The 12,353-nt window shown below is 37.3% G+C and overlaps 1 protein-coding gene across 3 annotated transcripts in view; it reads left to right on the top strand.

Annotated features, from left to right (window-relative positions):
• The window catches only part of DIAPH3 (diaphanous related formin 3), a 484,563-nt gene that overhangs the window by 146,972 nt on the left and 325,238 nt on the right, over positions 1 to 12,353 (top strand). For 2 of the 3 annotated variants that reach the window (XM_070578869.1, XM_070578872.1), the window contains 2 exons: positions 570 to 706; positions 2,843 to 2,952. In XM_070578869.1, the coding sequence (XP_070434970.1) occupies positions 570 to 706; positions 2,843 to 2,952 (247 nt within the window). The remainder of the gene's footprint in view (positions 1 to 569; positions 707 to 2,842; positions 2,953 to 12,353) is intronic. The other variant, XM_070578871.1, reaches the window with a different exon arrangement.

Below are 12,353 nucleotides of genomic sequence, written 5' to 3'. Positions count from 1 at the left end.
TCAATAAACGTTTCATATTGATTGCATGTTGATAATATTTTAGACGTATTGGATTAATTTTATTAAAATTAATTTTACTTTTTGCCTGAAAACTTTATAGTGCACGTGTGGTTCATGTTATATTTCTCTGGGACAGTGCTGATCTATGTATTTACTTGTGGTGATCTCTCTGTCACCAACCTGCCTCCCCAGGAAAGTTCCTGGTGGCCTCAGTGTCTGGTTCAATATCTGACTGTTCATTTTGTATATTCCCGTTGGGAAATCTCAGTGTTCCTTGCTGCTTCTCCCTTTTTCCAGTTGGCTACTCATCTGTCTTAATAATTATCAGTTGTATTGTTGTAAAATCACTTTTGAGGGCTTATGTGTATTTGGTTGATTCTCATAATTCTTGATGTAAAGTGAATACCGTATGAATTTTTTTTAGGATATTGTACATTCTTTATATTTTTCAGCTTTACTAAGTGTAAAAATGTATTATCCTATAAACGTTCTTTATTAACTACATTTTATTCAGGGCACTATTTTCCCAACCAACTAACATTTAACCTCTTATTTCCAAAATGTTATAGTATGGCTTGGAAAGAATTATGAGTGAAGAGAGGAGTCTTTCTTTATTAGCCAAAGCAATCGACCCTGAGCACCCCAATATGATGACAGATGTGGTTAAACTCCTCTCTGCAGTCTGCATTGTAGGGGAGGAAAACATGTAAGTCTTCTCAACTTATTTCTCCAATTACGTACTCATTTAATACAGTTTGATTCATTTAATGTTTTCATTATCCATTCTAGTTTAGACTAGAATTTACTGTAAATAAGTCAAGTATACTTAAGCAGCTGATTTAGATTCATATTGGCTGAACGGAAATGTTTGAGTATTTCTCTTAATTGATGTAGTAGTTACGGGCTAACATGTTTCTATGAAAAACTGATTTCTTCATCATATTCTAAATGAAGGCTTTGAAAAATACACAAATGGGTTCTGTCTCTTATGTGATTTTTTAACGTACATTCTCTTGTAAAAGTAAACAACATACTATTGGAAAATCTATATGTAAGGCAGACTTAGAAAGTGATTTAGAAAGTATGTAATAGTACTTTACTGGTTGAGGGACATAGTCCTCGACCAAAAAGTATACACTAAAACTGTAAATTTTAAAGACATTTTCCACATTTGTTAGGGCTGTAACTAAAAGACCATTCCATGCATATTAAAAGATAGTTTTGTATGATAAACCTTTTTTATAAGGTTTATTAAAAAAACCTTTATAAGATAAAACCTTTATTTTATAAAATAAACCTATTTTCTTTTTAAAGAAGATTGGTGTTCTTGTTACAAAGGAAGTCTTTAAACATTATTTAAAATGCCTTTTAAAAAGGATAAAGATATGAAGACTAGACAACCAGAAGAACAGACAGAAATAGCCTTCTCCTATGAGGGCAGACAGAGCCCTAGAAGCGGAACCTCCTGCATGCATTTGAAAATTGTTCTTGTGGTGACCCTGCTGGGGTGGGGACTGCTGAGCTGCGCGGTTTGGACTAGTTGGGGAGTCACAGGCACCACTCAGCCCTGGCCGTCTGCGCCCATAGGGACCTAGAGCGTTCATCTGTAGATGAGGCCGTACTTGCTGCAATCCCAGCATGCGCAGTGAGGCGTACAGCTTCTGCACTTTCCCTTTCCCATTTTGAAAAGGCTATATTAATTTTGACTTAGAAACCTGAGTGGATTTAATGTTGACACACAAAATACTTCCTGTGCTCCCCCTCCCCCTTTCTTCTTTTCCTTCTCCTCCTTCCTCTGCTTCCCTCCTTCCTCCCCTACTTCCTATTTCTTCTCCCTCCTCCTTTCCCTTTCTCCTTCCCCTTCCTTTTCCTTTTTTCTTTCTTTCTTTTTTTTTTTTTGCTGAGGAAGATTCGCCCTATGCTAACATCTGTGGCCAATCTGCCTCTATTTTGTGTGTGAGCTGCCAACAAGCATGGCCACTCAGGAGTTGTGTAGGTCCGTACCCAGAAACTGAACCTGGGCCACCACACCAAAGCATGCAGAACTTAACCCCTAGGCCATGGGACTGCCCTCCCTTGTTTTTCTTTATCCTCTTTTTCCTCCTCTTCTCTTTCCTCTTCCTCTACTTCCGTATTATTTTTATTTCTTGACTTCAGAATAGGTTATCAAAATGATAAAATGATGTAAATAACATTTGGGACTACATGTCTGTGTCCACAAACTATGTGAGCTTCTACAGTATGCTAGGTACTGTTAATACAACTATTCTTTAAAGATGTAGCAAGTATAGTTCTTGCATAACTATTATTTTTTATATTTGACTACAGTTCCTTACTACTATATATTTTTGGCTACCAAAACTTCACTTACACTAAAGATGAAGTAGAATGTATTGGTTCAGAGCATTTATATGGTGCTCACTAAGACTCTGGTTTCAGATCTTTGTTCTACCATTTAGTACATATGAGTCCTTGGACAAATTTCTTAACCTTTTTCTGCCTCAATTTTCTAATCTACAATATGGGATAATACCTATATCATAGGATTATATACATTAAAAAGAGTTAATATTTGTAAACAGGTTCAAATAGTGTGTGATGTGTAGTAAGCACCATATAAATTTTTGATAAATAAACATCATTATCAAGTTATACTGAGGAATAAATGAACTAAAGCGTATAGTTAATGCTGGGTACATGCTGTGTACTCAGTAAGCTACTTTTAAAATCTTGGTTACCTAGGAGCAGTGACTCTGGAATTTAGTAGATCAAGCGATTGGATTATGGCATTTGGGTTATTTGCTGTTTGCAATTTAATTAATTATTTAAAAATTTTCAATAGCCTTGAAGAAGTTTTAGAAGCTTTAACAACAGCTGGAGAAGAGAGAAAAATTGACAGATTTTTTTCTATTGTGGAAGGTCTTCGGCACAATTCAGTTCAGCTGCAGGTAGGTTTTGTGGATATCATACATATTATTTTGTAACTGTTTTCTGACCGGCTTACATTTAATGCTATAGCATGAAACCCTGCGTACCGTTTAATATTTTATAGCATTTTAAATAAATGTATAGAATTCTAGTTTATACTATATCATAATTTATCTTATAGATACAACTTGGTGATCCCCCATGATTATTTCCTTAGGTTACTTTCCTAGAAGTTGACTTACTAGATTTCTCTATAAAATATATAGTCACAGGGGGCTGGCCCCGTGGCCGAGTGGTTAAGTTCCTGCGCTCCGCTGCAGGCTGCCCAGTGTTTCGTTGGTTCGAATCCTGGGCATGGACATGGTACTGCTCATCAAACCACGTTAAAGCAGCTTTCCACATGCCACAACTAGAAGGACCCACAACAAAGAATATACAACTATGTACCGGGAGGCTTTGGGGAGAAAAAGGAAAAAAATAAAATCTTTAAAAATATATATATATATAATCACAGTCCATGAATTGCTTATGCTCTGTTAGTCTTATTAGTTGATTATTATAATTTTTAAGGAGTTTTGGTAATTAACTGAATTATGCCTTCTCATTGTGTTAGTTTTCATATCTGAAAAGTTGAGAGTTTACATGAGTAGTAATGAGACTGAGATACACTTATAGAGATTCTCAAAGATATTTAAATGCTCCCCAAAAATCACATAATGTAATATTATATTATAATATTCAAAACTGCATAACTAGTGTTCATTTAATGTCTCCTTTCTTTAAAGAGACAAGAGTTTTTACTGCTATTAATGTTGATAACTGACTTCTGCCTCCAAATTTCTTTGTTTTATCTAATTGATGTGCTTGTCACCTGGCTGTTGAGATTTTTGGAAGATCTTCAATCAAAAATTCGGAAACCAAGGGGCTAATAGCTATGAAGTAAATCTGTTTCACACTTAATAGTAAAAAGTTATAGAAGTTACAGTTTTTGTTTTAAAGCTCTGTATAGCTTGGCCATTTTATTGTTTCTCATTGTGGTAGGGATAGACAAGCTAAATCTTAGTGTTAAAAAATAAATAAACGGGTGGTGTTTGACAAAATCAGAAAATGTTAGGGACTATCAAATTAATAAATTTATTGTGACATTTCTCTTCATGATGTTTGTGAGGATGACGTTTCTGATGGTAGTGTTTGTGAACGGCTAGTCAGGACCTCTGTTGTGAATTTGTTTCTCTGGGCAGTAGACAGGCTTGAACATCTGAGTGTGTGGTCCTTATTGCATGGGCCCATTATGGAGCTTCTGGAAGAGCCCCTCCTTACTCATCTGGGAGTGTGGGCATCTGGGATGTGTCAGCCACTTGTGACACAGACCTTGCTTGTTCCCTCACTTGGTGTGCTAGGGTCTTTTAGTTTGTAAACTGTTACCCTCATTTCCCTTCTCCTCCTTTCTCATCTGTCCCCAGATTTCCTTTTTACCACAAGACCAATGAAGAGTAAACCTGAAAGAAACTTTGTAGAGAAAAGCTGAACAATTACTTGATCTGAATTTTCCTCTAGTACTCATGTTACCTTTTACTTACATAGTATTTGCACAAATTCCAGTAGGTAATTAGATTAATTTTGGTCTTTTGTGCATGTTAGAGGACATGTCTGATTTTAAAAATCTCGTTTATGAAATGTAATAGTCACATACAGTCTTCATCCCCTAAGGAAAGACTTTTTTGTGTTGATATATATACGTTTTGTGTCTAATCACACGTGTTACAGGAGTAAGAGGTAATGTCTTGTGATGAAAAGAATAGACTTCTGAGTCAGGCAGGCTTGAATTTAAGTCCTAGCTCTTCACATCCTAGCTTTGTGACTCTGGATCAGTTCCCAAATCTTCTCTATGCTTCTTTTCTCCTTTGTAAGATGGCGATAATAGCAGTGCCTGGCTCATTGTTGATGTAGGGATTACATAGGATAATGTATTTAAAATGCACAGTGCAGTGCTTGGCTCATTAGCATAAGTGTTGAGTAACTGCTGGTTTTAAAAAGTAATTTTGTTAAATTAAAAAAACAAAGTCAGTGAAGAGTGGAGATTGAAGGTATCTTCATTTTTTTTTTTTTCAGAAACATTACCAGTGTTGCTATTAAAATTGTTATTTAACTATGCAACCCAGCAATTACACTCTTGAGCACTTATCCGAGATTAATGAAAACTTTGTTCATGCAAAAATCCAGACACTAATTTTTATAGCAGCTTCATTTGTCATAGCCCCAAACTGGAAACAACCCAGATGTACTTCACCAGGTGAATGGCTAGACTTTGGTACACCCATACCACAGAACACTACTCAGCAAAAAAGGAATGAACTGCTGTTGATAACATACAGCAACTCGCATGACTCTTTAAAGAATTATCCTGATTGAAAAATGCCAATCCTGAAAGATTGCAAACTGTATGATTCTGTTTATATAACATTCTTGAAAGAACCAAGTTATACAGATGGAGAACAGTTTAACGGTTGCCAAAGTTTTGGAATGGGGTCTGGGAATGTGTTGGGTGTGGCCATAAATAAATAGCAGGAGAGAGTCTTGTGTGATGAAACAGTTCTGTGTCTTGATTGTGATCGTGGTTACAAATCAATACATGTGATAAAATTGCATAGAACTGTACATGTACAGACAGATGAGTGTAAAGCTGATAAAATCGGAATAAGCTCTCTGGATTTTACCAATTTCACTTTCCTGGTTTTGGGATTGTACTATAATTATGCAAAATGTTACCACTGAGAGGAATTCTGTGAATACTTAGGACCTACCTGTCCTTTTTCTTTTTCTTTTTTTTTTGGTAACTTCCTATGAATCAATAATTATTTCAGAATAAAAAGGTTAAAAAACCTTGGTAAAACTGGGGTCCCAGCTTTGTTTACAGCAATGTTACATCACTTGGTGTTTTAAAGCTGTAAGGGAAGGGATAAAAAAATGGCTTATTAAGAACGAAGCCAAATTTTGCCCTGGTAAATGACATGATCCACTCATTAATTGGAAAGTTTGAGTGTTACCTTAAAATTCTTGATTATTTATTGTGTTAAATTTGTTTTGGCTACCAGATATTCAGGTAAATTTACCTGATCTTTTAAAACTTGAATTGATTACCATATGAACTTGAAGCCAAACTACATGAATCAAAAAAATTCTTGGGTAAATTTAGTCATTTATGTTATATGTAATTACTCTGGTTTTACTGAAGGTGCTATGTTTTGGAAAAAAGATTTTTATAGTTCCGATAAATTTATATTCAGCTGGTTAATGTCTGTAGAATACTCTGAAAGAGAAGCATAAATTAAAAATTGGGAATTAAGGGGTCAGCCCCACGGCTGAGTGGTTAAGTTTCTGCCTTCTGCTTCCATGGTCCAGGGCTTTGCTGGTTTCGATCCTGCGCGCGGACCCAGCACCACTCATCAGGCCATGCTGAGGCAGCATCCCACATAGCACAACCAGAAGGACCTACAACTAGAATATACAGCTATGTACTGGGGGCTTTGGGGAGAAGAAGAAAAATAAATTAAAAAAAAAATTGGCCACAGATGTTACCTCAGGTGCCAATCTTTAAAAAAAATAAAATTGGGAATTAGGATTACTATTCTATAGAAGACATTAAAACTTGAATTAGGAGCCGGCCCAGTGGCGCAGTGGTTAAGTTTGCACGTTCCGCTTCTCAGTGTCCCAGGGTTCACTGGTTTGGATCCTGGGTGCGGACATGGCACTGCTTGGCAAAAGCCATGCTGTGGTAGGCGTCCCACATATAAAGTAGAGGAAGATGGGCATGGATGTTAGCTCAGGGCCAGTCTTCCTCAGCAATAAGAGGAGGATTGGCAGCAGTTAGCTCAAGGCTAATCTTCCTTAAAAAAAAAAAAAAAGAATTAAATTTATTTGTCTATCTAGAGATTTGATATAATTTTGAAATGACTTTTTAACAGCTTTTATGAGATAAAGTTCATATATAAAATTTACCCACATATAAATTGTACGTTTAAAGTGTACAAATCAGTGTTTTTTGTTTGTTCACAGTTGTGCAACCTTCACCCCAATTTTAGAATATTTTCATCAACCCCAAAAGAAACTCTTCACCTCCCTTAGCTGTCACCCTGAAAGATCCTCATTCCCTCTAGCTGTAGGCAACCATTAATCTACTTAATCTCTATAGATTTTCATATTCCGGACATTTGATATAATATTATAATATGTGGTCTTTTCTGACTGGCTTCTTTCACTTAGCAAAGTGTTTTCAAGGTTTATCCATGTTGTACGGATCAGCACTTCATTTTTTTTCTTGCCATATATTCTATTGTATGGATATACCACATTTTCTTTATCTGTTGTCAGTTGGCAGACATGTGGGTTGTTTCTACTTTTTGGCTATTATGAATAATGCTCCTATGAATGTTTGTGGAGATCATTTCTTTATTTTTTTTTTTTCCTTTTTTTTTATTTTGCACTGCTGCCCAGGTGTGAGCTGCGCATCCCACAGGGCAGCCGGGGAGCAGAGGGAGGGCGCACTGAGCTGCCCGGGTGGGGCGAAGGGGGGCGTTCCCTGGAGAACTGGGGTACAGCAACCCTCCTCCAGACCCCTGTCCACGCCTAGCCCTGCGATCTGACTAGGGCGCAGCTGCTGTGGCCTCCCACAATCATGGATCAGGCTACAGATCCCCCTTTGTCCCCCTGACCTGCACACAGCTCAGTGCCTTTTACACCCTAGTCTGGTGGGTCTGGGCTTCTCAGGCACCCCTGGGCATCTCTCCCTGGAGAGCTGTCCCAGCCTCCCGGCTCGGAAGTGCATGCAAGGCCTCAGGCAGGCCCCACCCTAGGGACGCCAGACCCTGGTCCAGCTGACCCCAGGCGCTGAAAATCAGACCCCAAGGACTTGGGCAGACTTTTTTTTTTTTTTTTTTTTAACTTTTTATTGAGATTATGATAGTTTACAACCCTGTGAAATTTCAGTTGTACATTATTGTTTGTCAGTTGTGTTGTAGGTGCACCCCTTCACCCTTTGTGCCCACCCCCCCGCCCCCTTTCCCCTGGTAGCCACTAATCTGTTCTCTTTGTCCACATGTTTAAATTCCTCATATGAGTGGAGTCATACAGAGATTGTCCTTCTCTGTCTGGCTTGTTTCACTTAACTTAATTCCCTCAAGGTCCGTCCATGTTGTTGTGAATGGGATGTTTTCATTCTTTTTTTCATGGCTGAGTAGTATTCCATTGTATATATATACCATATCTTCTTTATCCAATCATCAGTTGATGGGCACTTAGGTTACTTCCACATCTTGGCTATTGTAAATAATGCTGCAGTGAACATTGGGGTGCATTGGACTTTTGGAATTGCTGACTTTAAGTTCTTTGGATAGATACCCAGTATTGGGATGGCTGGGTCATATGGTATTTCTATTTTTAATTTTTGAGAAATCTCCATACTGTTTTCCATAGTGGTTGCACCAGTTTGCATTCCCACCAGCAGTGTATGAGGGATCCTTTTCCTCCACAACCTGTCCAACACTTGTTACTTTTTGTTTTGATTATTTTTGCGATTCTAACGGGTGTAAGGTGATATCTTAGTGTAGTTTTGATTTGCATTTCCCTGATGATCAGTGATGATGAACATCTTTTCATGTGCCTATTGGCCATCCGTATGTCTTCTTTGGATAAATGTCTGTTCATGTCTCCATCCCATTTTTTGATCGGGTTGTTTGACTTTTTGTTGTTGAGTTGCGTGAGTTCTTTATATGTTGTGGCGATTAACCCTTTGTTGGATATATGACTTGCAAATATTTTTTCCCAATTATTGGGTTTTTTTGTTTCAATCCTGTCTTCCCTTGCCTTGAAGAAGCTCTTTAGTTTGATGAGGTCCCATTTGTTTATTCTTTCTATTGTTTCCCTTGTCTAAGACATGGTGTCTGAAAAGATCCTTTAAATACTGATGTCACAGAGTGTACTGCCTACATTTTCCTCTAGAAACCTCATGATTTCTGGTCTTACCTTTAGGTCTTTGATCCACTTAGAGTTTACTTTTGTGAATGGTGAAAAAGAATGGTCAATTTTCATTCTTTTGCATGTGGCTGTCCAGTTTTCCCAGCACCATTTGTTGAAGAGACTTTCTTTTCTCCATTGTATGCCCTCAGCTCCCTTGTTGAAGATTACCTGTCCGTAGATGTGTGGTTTTATTTCTGGGCTTTCAATTCTGTTCCATTGATCTGTTCACCTGTTTTTGTACCAGTTTCATGCTGTTTTGATCACTGTAGCTTTGTAGTATCTTTTGAAGTCAGGGATTGTGATGCATCCAGCTTTGTTCTTTTTTCTCAGGATTACTTTAGCAATTCGGGGTCTTTTGTTGCCCCACATGAATTTTAGGATTCTTTTTTCTATCTCTGTAAAGAGTGTCATTGGGATTCTGATTGGGATGATGTTGAATCTGTAGATTGCTTTAGGTAATATGGACATTTTAACTATGTTTATTCTTCCAATCCATGTTCATGGAATGTCTTTCCATCTCTTTATGTCCTCATCCATTTCCTTCAGGAAAGCCTTGTAGTTTTCATTGTATAGGTCCTTCACTTCCTTAGTTAAATTCACCCTGAGATATTTTATTCTTTTTGTTGCAATTGTGAATGGTATTGTGTTCTTGAGTTCTTTTTCTCTTAGTTTGTTATTGGAGTATAGAAATGCTACTGATTTATGTAAGTTGATTTTATATCCTGAAAATTTCTAAAAGTTTTCCAGTGGATTCTTTGGGGTTTTCTATATATAAGATCATGTCGTCTGCAAACTGCGAGAGTTCCACTTCTTCCTTCCCTATTTGGATTCCTTTTATTCCTTTCTCTTGCCTAATTGCTCTGGCCAGGACTTCCAGTGCTATGTTAAATAAGAGAGGTGATAGAGGGCATCCTTGTCTTGTTCCTGTTTTCAGGGGGATGGTGCTCAGTTTTTGCCCATTGAGTATGATGTTAGCTGTGGGTTTGTCATATGTGGCCTTTATTATGTTGAGGTAATTTCCTTCTATCCCCATTTTGTTAAGAGTTTTTATCATAAATGGCTGTTGGATCTTGTCAAATGCTTTGTCTGCATCTATTGAGATGATCATGTGGTTTTTATTTCTCAATTTGTTGATGTGGTGTATCACATTGATTGATTTGCGGATGTTGAACCATCCCTGAGTCCCTGGTAAGAATCCCACTTGATCATGATGTATGATCCTTTTGATGTATTGCTGAATTCGAGTTGCCAAAATTTTGTTTAGAATTTTTGCATCTATGTTCATCAGCAATATCGTCCTGTAGTTCTCGTTTTTCGTGCTGTCCTTGTCAGGCTTTGGTATCAGCGTGATGTTGGCCTGGTAGAATGTATTAGGAAGTGTTCCATCCTCCCTAATTTTTTGGAATAGCTTGAAAAGGATAGGTATTAAATCCTCTTTGAAAGTTTAGTAGAATTCCCCAGGAAAGCTGTTTGGTCCTGGGGTTTTATTCTTTGGGATGCTTTTGATTGCTGTTTCAATCGCATTCCTTGTGATTGGTCTGTTCAGACTGTCTGCTTCTTCTTGACTTAGCTTTGGGAGATTGTAAAAGTCTAAGAATTTACCTATTTCCTCTAGGTTATCCATTTTGTTTGCGTGTAATTTTTCATAGTATCTCTTATAATCCGTTGTATTTCTGCGGCGTCTCTTGTTATTTCTCCTCTTTCATTTCTGATTTTGTTTATTTGAGCTTTCTCTCTTTTTTTTCTTTGTAAAACTGGCTAGGGGTTTGTCAATTTTATTTATCTTCTCAAAAAACCAGTTCTTTGTTTCATTGATCCTTTCTACTGCCTTTTTTGTTTCAATAGCATTTATTTCTGATCTGATTTTTATTATTTCTCTCCTTCTGCTGACTTTGGGCTTTGTTTGTTCTTCTTTCTCTAGTTCAGTTAGGTGTAATTTGAGGTTGCTTTTTTGGGATCTTTCTTATTTGTTAATATGTGCTTGCATTGCGATGAATTTCCCTGTTAATACAGCTTTTGCTGTATCCCATGTGAGTTGGTATGGCATGCTATTATTTTTATTTGCCTCCAGATATTTTTTGATTTCTTCTTTAATTTCTTCAATGATCCATTGCTTGTTCAATAGCATATTGTTTAGTCTCCACATCTTTGTGACTGTCTCAGCTTTTTTCTTGTTATTAACTTCTAGTTTTATAGCATTGTGGTTGGAGAAGATGCTTGTTATTACTTCAATTTTATTAAATTTATAGAGGCTTGCCCTGTTTCCCAACATATGGTCTGTCCTTGAGAATGTTCCATGTGCACTTGAGAAGAATGTGTATTCTGCTGTTTTTGGATGAAGTGTTCTATATATGTCTATTAAGTCCAACTGTTTTAGCTTTTCATTTAATTCCACTGTTTCCTTGTTGGTTTTCTGTCTGGATGATCTGTCCAATGATGTGAGTGGGGTGTTGAGGTCCCCTACTATTATTGTGTTATTTTTAACATCTTCCTTTAGGTCTGTTAATAGTTGCTTTATGAACTTTGGTGCTCCTGTGTTGGGTGCATAGATATTTATAAGCGTTATTTCTTCTTGATATAGTGTCCCTTTGATCATTATGTACTGACCCTCCATATCTCTCTTTACCTACCTTATCTTGAAATCTACTTTGTCTCATATAAGTATTGTGACATCTGCATTGTTTTGTTTGCTGTTAGCTTGGATTATCGTCTTCCACCCCTTCACTCTGAGCTTGTGTTTGTCGTTGGAGCTGAGGTGTGTTTCCTGGAGACGATAGATTGTTGGATCTTGTTCTTGAATACATCTTGCTACTCTGTCTTTTTATTGGAGAGTTCAATTCATGTACATTGAGGGTGTTTCTTGATGCATGAGGGCTTAATGCTGGCATTTTGTCACTCGTTTTCTAGTTTTCCTGCATTGCTTTTGTTTCTTGTCCTGTTTGTTTTGGCCTACCCATTGACATCTGCAGTTTCCTATTTCCTTAATTATTTTTTTGTGTCTCTGTTCTGCTTTTAAGGTTGGTGGCTACCCTGAAGTTTGTATTCAGAATCTTGTGTATAACATAGTCCATTTCTGGTGGCCTCTTATTTCCTTAGCCTAAACTGATGCAGTCCCTTTCCTTCTAAGTTATTCTTGTCATCTCTTATTCCAACTTGTGTTGTGAGTTTGTGGTTAAAGTGATAAGATTGTCTTTGTTTTTGGTGTTTTCCTTCCCTTTATCCTAATGGTATAGTTGTATATTTCCTATCCTATTCTGATTCTATCTATTTGTCTCCCTACTCTGTTTTGTGACCCCTTTTCCCCTTTTTTCTTTTTTCAGGTACGAGGGCCTTCTTGAGGATTTCTTGTAATGGGCGTCTCATGGCTACGAAGTCCCTCAGCTTTTGTTTGGGAAAGATTTAATTTCTCC

The sequence above is a fragment of the Equus przewalskii genome, chromosome 16 (genome assembly GCF_037783145.1).
Source record: "Equus przewalskii isolate Varuska chromosome 16, EquPr2, whole genome shotgun sequence".
Classification (NCBI taxonomy): domain Eukaryota; kingdom Metazoa; phylum Chordata; class Mammalia; order Perissodactyla; family Equidae; genus Equus; species Equus przewalskii.
The sequence above is the reverse complement of the archived record's forward strand: the minus strand, read 5'-3'. Positions and strand labels throughout refer to the sequence as shown.